Source organism: Photinus pyralis, unplaced genomic scaffold, assembly GCF_008802855.1.
Source record: "Photinus pyralis isolate 1611_PpyrPB1 unplaced genomic scaffold, Ppyr1.3 Ppyr1.4_LG7, whole genome shotgun sequence".
NCBI lineage: Eukaryota > Metazoa > Arthropoda > Insecta > Coleoptera > Lampyridae > Photinus > Photinus pyralis.
The window spans coordinates 2,000,769-2,018,795 of NW_022170738.1; the positions used below are offsets into that span (position 1 = coordinate 2,000,769).

The 18,027-nt window shown below is 35.6% G+C and overlaps 2 protein-coding genes across 10 annotated transcripts; both read right to left on the bottom strand.

Annotated features, from left to right (window-relative positions):
- Window positions 1-233: 233 nt before the first annotated feature.
- Window positions 234-16,814, bottom strand: LOC116175505 (AP-1 complex subunit gamma-1). 7 transcript variants are annotated; one of them, XM_031493660.1, is made up of 14 exons: window positions 16,682-16,814; window positions 16,093-16,161; window positions 15,976-16,037; window positions 15,784-15,925; window positions 15,547-15,735; window positions 9,254-9,492; window positions 9,118-9,200; window positions 5,850-5,945; window positions 5,257-5,802; window positions 4,861-5,207; window positions 2,098-2,338; window positions 1,624-2,049; window positions 1,482-1,574; window positions 235-1,135 (listed from the first exon to the last, which is right to left on the bottom strand). In XM_031493660.1, exons 2-14 carry the CDS (start codon window positions 16,110-16,112, stop codon window positions 1,034-1,036), a joined length of 2,586 nt encoding a protein of 861 aa, XP_031349520.1. In that variant the 5' UTR covers window positions 16,113-16,161; window positions 16,682-16,814; the 3' UTR covers window positions 235-1,033. The 7 variants fall into 7 exon arrangements, with proteins under 7 accessions (XP_031349515.1, XP_031349520.1, XP_031349517.1 ...); XM_031493657.1 differs by lacking the exon at window positions 16,682-16,814 and adding an exon at window positions 16,406-16,581 and having other exon boundaries at window positions 16,093-16,326; XM_031493659.1 differs by lacking the exon at window positions 16,682-16,814 and adding an exon at window positions 16,344-16,581.
- Window positions 16,766-17,992, bottom strand: LOC116175506 (ADP-ribosylation factor-related protein 1). 3 transcript variants are annotated; one of them, XM_031493663.1, is made up of 6 exons: window positions 17,846-17,992; window positions 17,613-17,795; window positions 17,388-17,558; window positions 17,260-17,341; window positions 17,042-17,213; window positions 16,766-16,992 (listed from the first exon to the last, which is right to left on the bottom strand). In XM_031493663.1, the coding sequence occupies exons 2-6, from the start codon at window positions 17,703-17,705 to the stop codon at window positions 16,902-16,904; spliced, it is 609 nt and encodes a 202-aa protein (XP_031349523.1). In that variant the 5' UTR covers window positions 17,706-17,795; window positions 17,846-17,992; the 3' UTR covers window positions 16,766-16,901. The 3 variants fall into 3 exon arrangements, with proteins under 3 accessions (XP_031349523.1, XP_031349524.1, XP_031349525.1); XM_031493664.1 differs by having other exon boundaries at window positions 17,613-17,776; window positions 17,846-17,986; XM_031493665.1 differs by having other exon boundaries at window positions 17,613-17,755; window positions 17,846-17,984.
- Window positions 17,993-18,027: the final 35 nt, after the last annotated feature.

Consider the following 18,027-nt stretch of genomic DNA (forward strand, 5'->3'; position numbering starts at 1 on the left):
AAAGAGGCACCACTCACTGACCAAAAATTCTAGACTGCAAAGAAATTCAAGTAAGCAAAAGGTAGAGTGTGGAGTTCTGAATCTATTTTGCTACGTAGGCCAATTGAATATACACTCATAAAAAATACTAGTTTGCTTTAATTTAATCTATTAGGTGGACGCAAATAACATGATAAATATATACAAACATAACAAGCAAATATTAAATTAAACGGAATATATAAATTTATTGTTTACTTACTAATAGTATGAATCTTAAACTTATATTTATAGAAAATATGTCGTTTTCTTCAAAATTATAATCGGAATGGTTTAAAAAATGCACTATAATTATAAAAAAACGATTTTTGCAGTCGATAACTAACCATTTCTTAATATTTCTGCAAAAATTTTGTTGACTAGCATTAATACTAAAGATTTCCTGCAGATGCCTCTAATTTCTCGAGTGACTTGGGGGACCAAAAATACTGTTAGATATAAGTAAAAGCCTCTGCACACGCAGTTGCAAAGCTACAACTCCACCGCTTTACTGTAGTGTGAAATAAATGTAATGATACGGCAAGGCGGGAAATAATTTTTGCAGAAATATTGAAGATATCACATTCTCCAATATTAAATTAGTGTAATAAATAATTTATAGTGAAGCGACGCATAAAGTGGCCCATTCTTTCCCTTAAGATATAGTAACTTGCGTAAACACACCACGTAAGAGGTGCAGTGTTAACGAAACAAACAACATTGGATGGACACTTTCAATCACAATTCCCCAACCGAAATCGTTACAAGATGTAAAATAAATGAGTACAGAGTTGAGCAAATAAAAATTTAAAGAAAGTTGTAGAATATTTTGCATTTTTAGAAATTAAGTACATAGGATCAGTATTAAAAATATTGTAACTATTTACAGCATACGCATTAACCACAAAAAAACTAAATCTAGGTATAAAACCTATGATTGAAAAATCTACTTTAAATAACAGAGAAAATGATGATAAAAAAATGTTAACGTTAATGAATCTTAACCTACTTTCCGTCAATCCCAAATGTGAGTGGGAAAATTGTTTACCTCCGTTTGTTCTTGTATGAGGGCGCCATCTATGGTATATGACAATCGAATTCGCATTCGTAGTGCGCCCTGAAATAAAATGTTTAAAATGTATTGAAAAATAATATAGTGTGAGTCTATTTATCTTCTCTACATGCTTTCAACAACAAACTGATACCAGCAAGACACATGGTGTGCTGACTAACAGTAGTACAAATATATGGAAAAATAACAAAGTTCACAGATGAAATGTGAAAGTGTGTCTGTTGTGCCTTACAGAAAATCAGTTACTGAGGATGTCATCTTATGGTCTTTATAAATTGGTCCTTTAAACCGAATAATTTTGTTTGCATTGTTCATTTATATTGTGCAGAGGATTTATGAATATCAAAACATAAATAAGAAAAGCAGATTACAAATTAACTGAAAAAGTTACCTTGTTTGGATTAGTAACTCTTAAAATTTGTGTCACTTGACCATTTGGAGATATCATGGTTCCCGACGGTGACAGCATTTGCAAGTGGAATGCCTAGTAAAAGAAAAATATAGAAAACGGTAAATCATGCGGTACCACTTACTTTAGGAACGGCAGCTTGAAATAAGAAGTCAGTCATACTTGATATCGTACTATTAGTTGCGGTTAAATGTATCGAAACCATGTTTGACTCGGACATTTTCTCTAACGAAAATACAATTTTAAGACCATTTTTGTCGAACGCTGTTAATGTAGGCACATGTTTTTCATTAACTAAATTAGTGTTTAAAATATCCCCCATTAAGAAGCCAGAGGTGTCGTTATTATCCAGCGGAAGTGAACCGTTGTTATTTTCCATTATAAACCCAAGGCTCGTGTCCGTCGTCGGTACGGGGTTGGATAAGTCTAATCCTCCTAGTAAATCTAATAGATCTTGATTATTTGATATGGGTTGCGTTGGAATCGAACTAGGTTTGATTATATCCAAATCGGAACTATCAGTACCGCCTAGCAGGTCTAACAGCACATTCTGAAACATTCGGGTAACAACAACATAATACAATCGTAACTAATTTACCGAATCAGTATTATTAATATGCTGGGGGCTACTTTCATTGCTTTTATCTTCGCTCTCGTCCATATCACCATTGGTTTGCACTTCATTGCCGGTTCGAACCACTTCCATTGGAGGCATTCGTTCTAATAAAGCGCTTCTTAAATTACTATATTTTCCAAATAGTTGCGTGAATTCCACGCCCCTCTGTTGCAATTCGATGTGGAGGTTTGAACAGAATGAACTTACAATTTGTTGAATTTTACTGAAATAAAAATTAGTGTAAGCACATTAGATTAAAAATCGATGATGAGCTCAATTAAATCATGTAGTTTTCAAAATTGGTACAGGTATTCCTTGATGAGTGCGGTCTGAGTGGAAATGGAAGAAGGACATTTTATGTTACAACACAACAACAACAAACAACACTGTTCGTTTGTTTTTAATAATGTAATTTGTCGAAGACAATACAAACTGAAACATTTAATTCGCGGACCTATGCTTGACTTTTTAACTTCTTTCATGAGTACTATACAGGGTGATTCCTATAGTACCTGCCACCGTTTGGGAGCGTGTAGGTGGTGCGTAGGGGAGTATTTTGATATAGGACACTTGGGGTCGGAAATCTAAAATAAGGGTGCCAGAGCCAAATTTACCTTCTGGAATTTCGCGCCTGTAGGTAGGCAACCCAACCGGCCGGCGGTGCACACGGAGCGATCTCAGGCGGCGATGTGTGGCTGACACTTGATCAGAATTTTGTTTAAACCCACGAAATCCCGTCTGCAACGACGCGTATCAAGTGAATAAACACTATGGCAATAGTATAATAATAGTTGGCTAGATGTAGGAAGTGCATTGAGAACAACGGTGGCCACGTTGAAAACTTGTAAACGTTATTGCTTTTGACTGTCGTTTTCCCTCCTTCCCTCCCATGTCGCTTCCTCGCGCTAACTCGCTCTGCATCGCTCCGCGCGAAACGTCGGTCGTTTGGGTTGCCTACATACAGGCGTGAAATTCCAGAAGATAAATTTGGTTCTGGCGCCCTTATTTTAGATTTCCGACCCCAAGTGTCCTATATCAAAATACTCCCCTAGGCACCCCCTATACGCTCCCAAACGGTGGCAGGTACTATAGGAATCACCCTGTATGTGGATACAATATCCGACCTTTTTATTTAAACATCCTGAATATGGGTGCATTGACATTGTCTAACGTTTCCATATAATGCCATTACAGAGTGCACATTTTAAACCCTTTTAGGTTTTGCGAGGCAAGTGCCGATCATATACACAGGTCTGGAAACTCAAGCCTGTTTCCTATGTGACACGTGAGGCCATTACGCGTTAACTGTCGCGTAGTAGTGATGCGTATTAGCAAAAATCGTCACGGGTGGCGCATGAGTCGAGGAATGTTCTCTAACAACTGCGATCTGCGCTAATGGGACGCGTGTTTTACATATGATTGTACTTTCGTTGGCTACACAATATGGCGCCTAATTCTGAAAACATACTTCGATACATGCGCCATCTGGTAGCTGAGTGATGAACTACGACACGTAAGCGCCTCATTTCAAACAACAGGGTTTCCAGACCTGTGTATATGACTGTGGTCGTACGAGATGCTGTTTCAGGATATTCAAAATATTTGAATATGTTGTGGATTGTGTACAATTTAAATATTCTGAAGTGTTTCGTATTTTTAAGTGGCACACTTTGCACTCTTTAAATATTTGCATTTCATCTCTCAGATAGAATTTTGAAAAATTAATATCGTAGGTGCAGTGTTTTATTTTAAGCTCACTGGGATTTTTAAGCGAATTGTGTTTGTGTTTCGATTTAAATCTAAGAAATCAATTTTTTATGAAGGCACTGACCGACTGAACTATATTCATATGCGCTTTATATCCTAATATTGTGTCCTTGAACTAGCCTCTAGTCTAGAAAACGATCATTTCGATTAAAGAAAGTTGAATTGACCTTTAAACGCCACCTCGATCTACTTCCCAATGTCACCTTCAATAGTGGAATGAGCGACCTTTGATCGATAGTTACCTTTGAGCTTCACCTCTACCTACTTCGCAAAGTTACCGCCAGGTAGCGAGCGACATAACTTTGAAAGCAAATTCCCTTGAGCTTCACCACAACCACGTGGTACATCAGCTTGACCTACTTTCCAAGGTCGCCGTCAGGTGGCGAGTGACCTTGAAGTGGTCCAGAACCGGCCCTATATTACTACTGTTGTTTCAGAACATGTTGAAGGTTATTTTAACCTAAAAATTAGCCCTTATGTCTTCTATGATTGACTGTTTTGGTATGCGATTTGTTTCATAAAGATAATTTGGCAATCATTTGCGTCTGCAATGAATATTTCTACACATTCCCATGATTTAGTATTTGAATCACTGTCAAAAAGTAACAAATTTGCACCCTCATGCTGGTTTACAGCCAAAAACTTTTTTTTTGTTATCCATTACTGCTGCAGTGCTGCGCACCTGAAATCAGAAATCGCCGATAACCTATATCTAGGTATATCTTTTTAATTTGACGGTTGGTAAGATTGAAAACAGTTGGTTTGACAGTTGTTGTCATTCATTCTCTTATTTATTTATTAAAACGACTTTCTACTTCAACTGCTGATTGACTTCCCTACCTCTTGTGATTTTTAGTATTTTTATTTATCAGGACAATAATCGGTACTAGTATTAACGTGCCAATTTTTAAAACTACACAAATTACTTAAGCTGGTTTCATTAATTTTGCTAGCCTAAATTATTTCAAATCGCCATACCTGTTAGTTTCGCTAAATCTGGTGCTAAGTTTTGTTAGCGACATAAGAGCGAATTGCTTTGTTGTGGGGGAGTTTTGAGGAGACCACAATAGTCTTTTATATACATCTATGATATCATCCTCGCTTGGTTTCGCAACGTCACTAATATCGTCCGAGGTCGCCGAAAGCACTAAGTCTCCGTACTCGCCAATGGCCCACACCGCTACTTGAATTAGTGGCTGTTTGTCCATTTTATCCTCGGATAGAGCATACCATAGTTGTAACGTTATGTACGCTTGTTGAGAGGTCGTCTCGGAAATCAACTGAATGGTCGACGCAATCACATCATCCCGTAAGTAATTGCCGGCCTAAACGAAATTGATGCACTCACACAGAAACCGTGCATTTTATACGTACCGCAACCAACACTTTGAGCAATGTATCTAAATGCCACCGTTTATTTGGTGCGAATCGCTCCGCCGCCAACACTATACTGGACGAACAGGGCGCCTTAAACTCAGGTTCAGACTTTTCTAAAAACGTCAGCAGCTCCTTCATCATTGTTCGAATATTCAGCGAATTGACCAACGCGAACGATAGCTCCATCGCACGCCTCCTAATGGAAACATCGGGATCCTTCAAACATTCCAATATCGTGGACCGATGCCTTTGAACGGCCGACGTGTCAATATGTACAGTTTTCAATAACGTATTTAACGCGACGTAGCGTATATTCTTATCATTATTCAGTAAAAACCGCCCCAATATGTTAATCGCCAACACCCTCAAACCGCTCTCCGATTTGATATCCATTATCGAAAGTACAGTTTCGTACAGAATCGAGTTACCAACATTCTTACTGGTTTCAGTATTAGTCGCCACTTGCGCCAAAATGTCGTTCATCGCCTCCGAAGCGTCAGCGTCGTTCTTCCCCAACACCCGCAGAAGTTTCAAAATTTTAACCTAGAAATTTGGTCAAAATTTCAAAACTTTTTTTCAAAAAGGCGTACCTGTAAAAATGGATCGCTAACTCCCGAGACATCGTGCTCGGGCGAATATCCTGCCAGGATCAGGTTTTTCAATATTCTAACCAAATTCGGTACAATCTGTAAGAACAATAGGCATATTATTTATTGAAAGCAATTTAGAATAGCAAATGTGCTACAGTGTTAGAATTTAAATAGCTTCTGATTTGTTTTTATAAACCAGGCAAACAAAGAATGTATGATTGCAGGTAACATTGGACGACCGATTTAAAGCGATGGACCTATGGAAAACAATGTATCCTGCTTTGCTTAAAGAAGCCCATGATTAACAGTAATAATTTTTGCATGCTAAACGCAAGACCCTTAATTTAAATTGCTTTCACTGTTAAAGTGTTAGTTGCATAGAGTGTCCATTTAAATTGACAACATCAATTATGAGAAATGTACAAAGTGCAGGAATCCACATGAGAGCCTGTAGGGGGATTTCCTGCATGCAAATAGAAATATTGTTATTGCTATTAATTAGAACACTGTGGGTATACTTGCCGTGAAGAGCGATTGGCCTAGAAAATCAGTCAAAATCCAAGCCATGGGCTGAATTTTGTATTTTCCATTTCAAAATTTATAACTTTGTTATTTCAATAAAATTTGGCAAATGTTTAAAATACAAAGATAAAAGTATAATAGTTGTTTATTATACAAGACTTTATCATATAGCAGAGAGCCATATTGTATAACGTCTGAAAACTCTGAATGTAATTTAGACGTCACAAATAGCGACATTTACATTGTTTTCTGTTGTGAACTTCATTCTATTTCGTGCTCCGCGTCCCACTTTTTTTGTTCAAGTGAGTACCCATTTTTACCGTTAAAGAGGTTCTAATGTGTGGGCTGGGATTAATGGGGATTTTGAATATATAATACACTTATCACTATAAAATTTAAGAATTTGTTGCAATTTTGTCAAGGTCAAGTGAGAGAGCGACTTTTGGTGAATCCATCAAAGACCTCGCTGATACCATTTACCAGGATAGGAGTCCCATGGGAACAAAAGCGGCGTTTGCATTTAGGGAACGTCTATCTCTATTGAGAATAAAGCCAAGTATCTGGGAGTGACACTAGATAGGGTTTTGTCACTTTTTTGTGAAAGTTTTAATACCACAAACCTCAATTTTTTGCATTTGTTTTCCTGATTACATTGATGTACCACAACCTATATTTTTTTTTTCAAAATTTTCAAGTGGCATGTTTCTACAGTCAGCCATTGGTATCGGTTGCCATGGATAGAATACACAAAACAAAATGTCCATAAATCCATGACCTACTATTTATTATCAATGTAATCAGGAAAATAATGCAAAAAATTTACCTTACGATATACAGGATGTTGCATTTAAAAAATACCAACTTTGGATCAAAGCTCAGAAACAGTGGGCAAAGCCCCTGAATTCTACAAGAAAATATCTAAGGTATACAGTTTTTAACTTTTTTTTATCTTACATAGTGAGATATGATGACATCCCAAAAAGTCAAACTTTTTGTTTTCACCCTGTATCTCCGAAACAATCATAGCTAGATTGATTCTGTTTGTGGTATTAAAAGTTTCACAAAAAAATGAGAAACTGCAAATATCTATCTTTAAAAACAGCCGAGATACACTGTAGTCTCAACCAAAATGGGACAGACTGTACAGTAGGTCCTCGACAAGCCGGCATACCCAGTGTTTGGTGTAAGCCGGCACTAGTGCCATATTACTTATAGAGCGGTTGAGTTTATTTGCAAAATATGCTTTTGCGTTCAGTCGTGTTCTGACCTTTGCTTTTGTTCGCGCTTGCCTGCCTAGAGTGCTTACTACATGCGTCTATCACATGGAGAGAGCGCATGTGCACTCTCTTACATCGACGCATGCACCACAAGCAGCTGACACGACTACCTATACATATGAATTGTCTTCCATTGATCCCTATAAGATACACTTAGGCCAAAAGCTATGATAACTAGTTTTTTGTGACCTCAATTACAACACATGGACCTTGATGATTGGTTCCAACAGGACGGTGCAATGTGTCATACTTCGGGAATTGTTGAGAGTAGAATTTACGGAAGCTTTAAAGTTTACTGCAATAAAGGATCAATTTCTCAATTAGAAAATAACACCATTATCTCGTTGAGTTATGCAAAACTGGACCTTAAGCATCGAGTCCTGTAAAAAAAACTGTGAAGGCTAATTGAAAGGTGTAATTGTCAGAACATAATGGTATTGAATGATGAACTTTAATCCACAATAAATGTTTTTCCTATAACACACTAATTCTTATTTTCATTTTTAAATATGAGACACCTTTATTTCAAAGGAGAAAAATACAATTTGTTGCTGAATGCAGATGCACTTAGCATTTCGAGCAATGATTGTTATTCCCATTACAATTAGGCAAACAACATGACCATAAACGAACTCAACAGAAATTAGAGGCCCATTGTAACTTCTGTTACAACTGCCTTTTGTGTACTGAGAAAGATGTAAAAAATGAATGAACAAACTGCTAATTCACGCGACATTCCTAAAGAATAGATTTGCTGGAGTTCTTTCAAATATGTGGCAAGTATAGTTAAAATTAGAATAGAAAATAACAAAAACGATTGACAACTTAAAAATAATACAACACTTCGCCAAATTGATGGTTAGCTATTTTAAAACACATTATTTTCAACTTGATGTTTACACAGAATACTCTTTGAAAGAATATTTGAAGATCCGTCTACTTATGTAACGTTCACATTCCCTTGACGCTATGAAATCTTTTCATTGGTTCACCTAAATACTCAATTTGTGCATGTGCAAATGAGAAAAGCTCACTGTTTGGTACTTAACAGTTCATTTATCCTCACATTTCAAAGCAAGTGAAAAGCTTTCTCTCTGCAAAGATGGTGCACGTTGATATTGCCATACAATCAAGGTATTGCCGATATATCGACAAGTGAATTTCAAGACACTGTGATGGACTGCACGAAGCCTAACTGTATGCAATGCAAGTGACTAAGTGAAAACAATAAAATATACACGTTACATACAAAGAACAAAAGCTTAGACATCTCGCGTAGCAGACATACAAATAGCATACCTCACATTGAGAACAGTCCTAAACGAAATACTAAGTTAGTCACACAATTTATCAAATCTTCTTTTATAAACTATTTATAAGCCCAAGAAGTGCAATTGGCGCATGTTTAAAAAACTATCCAAAAATCGATCTCAAAAAAAATGCAAGCCTTAAAATAGCTTATCACTTACACTAACCTTCTTGAAATGATTTAATGTATCGATACTATTCTCGCACATTTCCGTGATAAGCGTTACTCCCGTAATTAGAACCCCTAAAATGATACTACTACAATCTGCAAACGCTACAAAAGCGCGACGCACTTACCGTGATTTTTTTCCGATAGCATACTCCTAGTCGCCGGTAGGAATATTTCCATTAGATCAGGCACTCTTCGAATTATTCTAAACGCGCAAAGTCCCGCTTTCTTACGTATGTAAGCGTTAGGCGATTTCATGAGCCTTTCCACTTCGGCGGCCAAATCTCGGGCCATTTCCGGCGAAGCTATAGCGCCGAGAGTGCACAGAGCTAAGCCGACGACAAACTGTGTGGTTGAATTAAGATCACTGAAAGCAAAAAGCTTATTAGGCCATTTTCTCATTTTACGATTATTCGGTGTTTATTTGGTTAATAGGGGAGATTTACCCCTTGTGGGACTTTGATACCTATCATATTAGTATTTTGGACCCTACCAGAACAAATAATGCACCTGAAGATGCAGTGATTATCAGCTTCTGAAAAAATGCTATCATTGCGCAATATGGAATAGGGGGTACAAAACAAATGCTGATCTAGGCAAAAATTGATGTAGAGGTGGATTTAAAAAAACTAATTCAAAACTAGTTTCTTTTAAATTGGAAAAGTACAATTCCTAACCATTACTAGAGTAATTTGTATGACGATTGTAAGCTGTTTCTGTACTGCCCACACACGAATTAAATATTAAAAAAAAATTAATACATTTTTTACGCACTTATGAAATATCTAAACGTAATATATTCCATCATTAAAACATCCTCTAAAATAATTGCAAAATTAATGTACTTATTCTTTACCTCTGTCTTTACATTTTAATCATTTGCATACAAACGTTTTTGCAAGTTTATAACTCCAAGGTGGGATTAGTCATCAAATTAGCTGATAACACACCTTTACAAATAGCGTTTTCCGTGAAGCTATGCCTATATGTGATTAAAATTAATTATACTATGCTGTACAACCTTGCTATAAATAGTGCATCTATAATAATTTGTAATATTGTATAAGTAAATTTATTGTAACATCAATTATAGTTTCAAGGTAATTTTTTACTACTCATTGTGGTTGCATTCTTGTTTCCAGATTACACCACTCTACAAATAAAATTTTTTTTCTTTGTCCTAAAATTTATTTTATGGTTTTTCTAATTATTATGCACCAAAATAAAGGCAAAGTATCCATTTTCCATATAAAGTTTGCTTTTGTGGCACTTATGATAATAATCCATTTTTTTGTTATCAAATAGAGCAGGGGTCGGCAACCTATTGAAACGGAAGAGGCAAAAGTTACAATTTGCAAACTTTCCCAGTTTTTAAAGAGCCACTAAAAATTTTCAAATCAATACTATAGTATTTGGTCACATACAGGGACCTGCAACAGTGCGTCCGTCTTTCCTAGATACCTGGTAAAAAAGATTTTTAAAAAATCTTGTGTACAAATGTGAACTATAGTTGGTTGCGGATCTACAGAAATTATTTTTGAATGTACAGGGTGTCCCAGTTTCAAGGTGTCAATAAATAAGGGATTTTTTTAAATAGAACATCCAGAATATTTGTACTTGTTTCAATGTCATTTGTTCAAAGTATCATAACTATTATTTTTCAAATTTTCAACTACCACTATTTTATTTCGCTATTCGATTGTATTTTGTGTCCTCTTCAATTTTTATATGAGGTGTCCTGTGCTTAAAGTTCATAATTTTTAGGTTATTCAAGTTTTTTATCTTATTAATTAATTACATGTTTATACATCAGAGTAGGCTGCGATAATAAAAAAAGACAAACAAGTGTCACAAATTAGGTAATTATGTGCTGCATGTGTACTTTCAATATCGTAATAAAATAAGATTCATTAAGGTTGTTTGTGACTATCATTCGACTTGCACCTGCGGGGCAACGGTAAAGGGAATACAGAATTAAGGCGGAAAGACAAGAACCAATGTAATACGCGCTAGTCAATTAGAACGTACCTTTTTATTCCGTACAGTATCCGAATAGTACTGAAACCCTTCTCCGCGGTTTTCACGTATATTGGAATTGGGAAAGCAATGCGTTGACTTTTTTGCTTGTAATTCGTTGCTAAATGTATATGCGATTTGAAGTTTCAATTAAAATGTGCAAAGTAAATGAAATTTTATCCACCTCGACAAACTCACTAAAATGCATAAATAAATATAAAGTCGTAACAAATTTTTGCCTACCCACGCTTCGGATAAGAAAAGTGTTAAAATAATTATCGTTCAGGGTTCCTTATAGATAAATTCCTAGGAAATCTAGGGTCGATAATTTCGGGGACAAGACATGTTTCATAAAAGTTTGATAATTTACTTTTCATTTTACTCTCCCAAAACGTATTGTCCCGCGATATCTAAAATGGTCATGTAAATATAATTTTTTTTATTTTAAAATTACCATAATAATGATAAAAAAAAGAAGGTGAAGGAATAAAAATTCTAACCGAATGTGCTCGCAACTCGCATTGTCAGTGGTGGGAGTAAGCGGCGGAGTTAACATACACTAATTTAATATACTGCTAGAGGCAGCACCGTCTGTAGCAAAATTAAATTAAACCTTTTTTCATAAATTACAGATTTATTTACAAAAAAATGGAAATTTGTCATTTAATAAAACCCTATTATGTTTCATTGATAGTACGCGCTGAGATCTTCGATTTTTGATATGTCTATTATTTCCAAAAATTTGTGCTTGTTTTTAAAACTATTCAATTTTTGAGATCTCAGCGCAAATAGTATCAGTTAACTGCACAAATGTGCAAAATTTCAAAAAAATCGGACTATAATTACGCCTGAAATTTATGAAAAACGAAATAGTCCAGTCACAAACAGCCTTAACATGAATTTCGAAAAAATGAACTTTTTTTTTATATAAATGCAGAGAGCCACGACTTTACATCAAAAGAGCCGCAGGTTGCCAAACCCTGAATAGAGATATCAAGTAGTTCTAGAGTATTTTACTGCCAAAAAAGAAGTGGTCGTGACTTTCACAGTGTCTACAGATGTCACTGAAGTGATAAACAACAATTGAACATTTTCTAGAAGACTCATCGAGGGTAAAATGTCGTCAAGAAAGTGTAAATACCATGCTGATGCATTTCGTTATATACCTATGTGGTAATGGTACATTTATTAAAGTACGAGATACACAATTTTACTTAAACGCCTTTGAAAAGCTTTCTGAAGCCTACGAAGCCTATTTTCACTGCCCCGTTCCGAATCTAGACAAATTATAGGCTTCGCATGTTGCTTGCAGTAATTGCAAAGCATGTTTAAAAGGTAAATTGTTGTAAAAAAAAAATAAATATGATTATTATTATTATTAATTATTATATGGAGGCGTACTCAGAAGAACGATCAGAACGTTGTCATCAAGATATTATGAGATTTGCGAACAACATTATCTGAGTAAATACAACAAAAGTGTGATGGGGGACTACATTTAAGGTGAAGTGCGAGAAAGTAGGTACTTATGAACAAGGTAAAAAGAGTAATAGGATTCATTATTACACTTTTTTTTACTATTTTGTAATTTGATATGACAGTAAAAGTTAATAAAAGGTACATACAATTTCATTTGTTTCGATTTATCAATAACTAAAAATTTCAATTATGGATTTTCTAAAAATCCCCAAGAAAAACGGCCCATTTCTTAACGAAGGCGGGTCCGCCCGCGGCCCGAGTCCTTAACTACTCCTACAGCTTTCAATATATTTAGTTTGTTCTTTTTGTATTCGGTAGCTTACAGCGCTGGTACTTGAACCAAGAAAAAAGTTGACGATTAATGTGCGCATGCGCAAACTGCGAATGTCAATTTCTTATTTAAACATGTTTTTTTTTTAAATTTTGGTGACATGCCTCTAGCAAAGTCAAACATAACAGTTATAGTAAAAAACCAAATCTGCGCATGCGCAGACTACGCCATGTCAACTTTCTTACTTCTAAAGATTTTTTTTAAATGTCAACTACAGTGTAGTAAAGGTAAACATATTATTGCAAATCAAAACTGCGCGATGCAAACTTTCTTATTTATGAAGATAGTTCTTTGAATTTTTAACCATAGACGCTTCTAGTAAAGACAAACACATCGTATATAATAGGTATAAACCCAATATGCGCCTGCGCAGGCTGCATTTTTTCTTATTTTCCGCTCCTATTTATGTACTTAACTGTAATCAATTTTGCATCTGACTTATATGCCGCGCTTGTAACACATTTGAAAGGCTCACGAGTCTCAAAAACTCAAAAACAAAATATAAAAAGAAATTCAATTGGTAAATTTTATTACTGTGGAGGCCGACATCAGACACCTCTAATTACCGACAAATTTGCGCTTGATAACAATAAATCGAGCAATAAACAAAAATTATCTCTCAAAATAAATTTTGTAATATATAAAAAAATTTTCGTAATATATGCGAACTATTTCTACCTTTTTTTCTCCTGTTCTAACCCATCTTATAGATGGAATGGAATAAAATAATTTTGATATCACAATAAATAACTATGGCAACTACAATTTGGTAAAACAGTGTAATGATACACAGATAGGGAAAAGATCTATTCAATTTTTGAAAAATATATAGGTCATTCCTTTAAAAATTTACCAAATTTGCATTTTTTACTCACTTTGCGACATTCATTTGTTTTTTTCCTTTACATTTTCTGGCGATTTATGATACTCCCCACATCTTTTGTATTTAAAGTTTTTTTCTATCTCATATTTAAACGCGCCGAGTGTTCTAAAAATGTACAGAACAAAAAATTGAATGTAATGAGGAATGAAAAACGTAAATCTATCCAAATGACAATAGTGAGCAATATTCGCTAACGTAATTAAATTCTCAGAGGCAGTAAAGTTAAATAGTAGTGGTAGAGCAGTGACCTCTACTAGGGGAAACTGAACTTTGCCTTCGCTTTGCTTCTTTCTTTTTTTTGTTGTAGGTTTCATTTACTTCTTAAACAAGTAATAAGGTCATATTATTATTACAATATAACATAACGTTTTCATTTTGATTAAAAAAATTTCCATGCTAGTTTTTCATCTAAAAATACATTTTCTGAAAAAGTTTAAGTGTCAGTGCTTTTAAAAGTCTGGGACGCCAGGACCACTGTAATTCTTTCCCTTTAAAAAAGAAATGGTAATGATAAATTTAACTACGGTCATTCTTAAAATAGATTGTTGATGGTTATTTACCTAACAAATTTTGTGAGAATGCGATTTTCATTTTGACAAATAACATCTTATAATCATACGGGGTGTCAATTTTAAAACTTGCAGACGGCCATATTTTCCAAACTAAAGAAGATACTAAAAATCGCGAAAACCCGTTTCGGGGGTATCGAGGGGGAACTAGAATGACGTTATGAGTGACAACCCCCCATCCCCTCTTCAAAAATCCTAAAATGCTTTCCAGTGGTACCAATAAAGTCAATATTGATTAAAGACAATTTAACAAAAATTTAATAATTAACAAAAAAACTAAATGTTGACATTCAGGGATTTATGGAAAATTGGCCAAGAACTTCAACCTGAGCTGCTTCATTAAGCAATCTTGGTTGCTTTCTTTTTTTTATTGATAACAGATCCCGTTTCTTGGAATTTAACGACCAAATCTTGAACATAGGCATGGCTTAATTTTAATTTTCTTTTGTTAATTATTAAATTGTCTTAATGAATATTGACTTTATTGGTACCACTGGAAAGCATTTTTCAGTAGCTTTCCAACATCACAAGTATGGGGTTGCCATTTAGGATTTTAAGAGGGGGGGACTGGCGGGTTAAGGGGGGTGGGAGGTTGCCACTCATAACGTCATTCTGGTTCCCCCTCAATCCCTCCAAAACGATTTTTCGCGATTTTCAATCTTTTTCAGTTTGGAAAATATGGCCGACTGCAAGTTTTAAAATTGACACCCTGTATAATAAATACTTTTTCTAATATTTTCTAATATAGTCTCAGAACCAGAACCTATATTTCTAATAGGTTCAGATCCCTGGGACTATGGCACAATTCAGTGCAACGTTGATTTCTGTAATTAAAATATTTGTCATGCTGTTTGTCGTTTGTTTTAACAAATTTTTGTTTGTTTAAAATATTCGCCCTCTTAACTTTTACCACATAGATATTCTTTGGTCTTCTTCTGGTAGTCTTTTGGTATCCTTTGGCATTTATTCAGTCTTTACCAGACAATACATTCTCATGTAGTTGCAAAAATTAGAAAAAATATTGCATGTGAAAAATAGACATACAAAAGAATACCATGTGTATGACTCGCAAAATTCGTTTCCTAACCACCACTCAATTTCTTTCCAAATAGGGAAATGCAGCACACACACCAATCAACTTACTTTTTTAAACAATTCGTAATTAACAGATGAACGTCTTGCCGTTCATCTAACAGTAGCATTGCTCCCAAATATCCAATCCGTTTATCTGTAAATCGTGGACTGGCTATCAACTTCAAGCACTCGAGCTGTCCAAAGTGAGCGGGATACCCGAGCATATGAATGTACAACAATTTCGCTATATTGCGACATCTACAAAACACATCAACTAACACGAGAAATAAAACACTCGGAATTTACCTCCACACTGAATCTTCCTCTCGAAATGTAGACCGAATGTACGCACATTCTTTATTGACTACGCTCCGTTCTTCTGCTGCCGTTCGTGCTGCACGTATTTGCCTAATTAAATCTCGCAGGCGCATGGGGGTCGGCATTCGCACTGAAAAAGGCTCGGCGGTCATCCAATTTTGTCACTTATGTTAAACGTACCTCGTTCAACGGCTTCATTGATGGCCTGTTTAATTGTAGCCATATTAAATGCGGGGTTAAATCTGTTTAACGTAAATCAGTTAGATATACCTAGAGATTTGGACAAGTACTAATTACCCATGTTCCGAAGCATTCATATTGAAAAGTTAAGCAGCGAACAATACCACACTTGCGAAAGTAGTTTATCTGCCAAGGGAAACACCAGACTAAGTTTTACGATACCGTTGAGGTAGTGCTTAGAGTCTATTTTAATTGAAAATCACCTGTCCCTAATTAAACCCAAGAATGTTGACAAAATAGCATCACATGTTAAACACGGAGATTTTTTAGTAAACCCGATGGGAATTTTTCCTAAAATTGAAACTTACCAAATATTACGTAACGGAAAAATGATTAACATAAAAATTTTCGTAAAATAAAGAATATTTACAATTATTTAGACCATCCCAAAGGTCTAGTTTGACATGAAGAATTAGCAATATGGCCGGTATATGGCATGACGTCACAAATGTAGACGTTTCAAGTAAAAAATTTTGAGAATAATTAACTCCCTAAATACGTAAAAGCGCCAAATCTTATGAATATTTAATGCTTTTATCGATATTTTCCGCTCTTTGAGTGTCAAACATAACCATAAAGCGTAAAAGGCACATGTAAACTGAAATCTAAAGTGCAAACTGGACAGGACTAAGGAAAATCCACCCACCTTCTGTTTAACTCCGGTGGTAGCACACTCCAATCATGTTCATAGTATGGATACATTATTTTTATGATGAAAGAAAAATGAAAATTCTGTATTAAATTTATTTGTAAACGGAGTACGAAATATAAATAATGATATACCAAAGATAACACCAATTTCACCTTATCACTCTCTTATCTACACCTTATCTTTACACCGCCACCTACAACAGGTGGATAGGTCTTTAATTATCATCATTATTGCGAGGCGGCCTTATAAACACATTTCTCTTGATACAATCGACCAACCAACAAATACCTTCATTTATACCATCCCTGCAAATCAAAGCTATCACAACTCTTCGGCAACAAACCACTAAATTACCCTGTCAGCGCCGATATTGGCATCACCATACAGTCTCTCTTGCCGATTAAGTGCGCATTTTTATTAAATATTGGTTTAACGTCGCGTACGCCCATACAATCGGGAATATCCTGTTTATTTGCCAGCACCAACAACGGTATACCTTGTAAACTTTCGCTCGCTATCATCCTATCTACAAGGGGAAATTTGAATAACCACAATGGCCTCGGCAGTATTACCGAACGTTTCCTTCGACTCTGGTATTCGCCCTCTATCCGAAGAATCGACTATATAAATTATCGCGTGCGATTCTGCGTAATACTAAAATACAAGGGATACATTTTAGTCATCGCTACGTTCGGTAAACCTTATCCCATAAAGACTGTAATTCTAATTGTCCGCCGAGGTCCCAGAAGTTTAAACGGATGCCGCTCACATCGATCTTGCCGATGTTTAATCCTACCGTCGTCGTAATTTTGCTCGGGTGCATACTTTTGTAGTTCTTCGTAAATTTTGTCTTGGCCGATTCGAGGAAGGTCTGTACGGTTGTACGGAATTACGAAGGGGTATCGCCGAATGTAGTCCGACTTACCGTCTTACCCGCATTATCCAAACCCAAAATGAGTACACAAAATTCGTCTTTTTGAACCAGATATTTGTAAAATCCGTAGCCAAGTGTAAACATGGTTAAGTTTTTTTGGGTTAAATGAACTACCACAGTGATAATCGTGAGAACTACGAGCGACTCCAGTTAATCTACCGCAAAACATATGTCCTAACGGCTTGCCAGTGAACTTCTCCTATCGCCAGTAAAAACTGACTTACCTGCTAATAATGTAAAATCTAAAATACTAATACAATGCTTCCCTTTAGCATTGTATATATAAATATACAATGTATTTATTGTCCCTCTCTTGTTCTGGGCCCTCAAAACAAGCTTTCGCCCAATTACAGAGTGACTCTAATAAGTACTCTTTATTTGGATATTTATATTGACAGAGATGATT

Excerpts from the sequence above, each read along its gene's own strand:
- LOC116175505 (XM_031493655.1), bottom strand. The coding sequence starts at position 16,737 with ATGTATCCATACTATGAACATGATTGGAGTGTGCTACCACCGGAGTTA. Across the intron at positions 9,201-9,253 it reads GCTATCGGAAAAAAATCACG|GGGTTCTAATTACGGGAGTA; the intron begins GTAAGTGCGTCG and ends GTATCATTTTAG. Across the intron at positions 5,946-9,117 it reads ATCATTTCAAGAAGGTTAGT|ATTGTACCGAATTTGGTTAG; the intron begins GTAAGTGATAAG and ends TTGTTCTTACAG.
- LOC116175506 (XM_031493663.1), bottom strand. The coding sequence starts at position 17,705 with ATGTTTACACTTGGCTACGGATTTTACAAATATCTGGTTCAAAAAGAC. Across the intron at positions 17,214-17,259 it reads AGAGTCGAAGGAAACGTTCG|ATAGGATGATAGCGAGCGAA; the intron begins GTAATACTGCCG and ends TTCCCCTTGTAG. Across the intron at positions 16,993-17,041 it reads CCAATATCGGCGCTGACAGG|GGATGGTATAAATGAAGGTA; the intron begins GTAATTTAGTGG and ends TTTGATTTGCAG.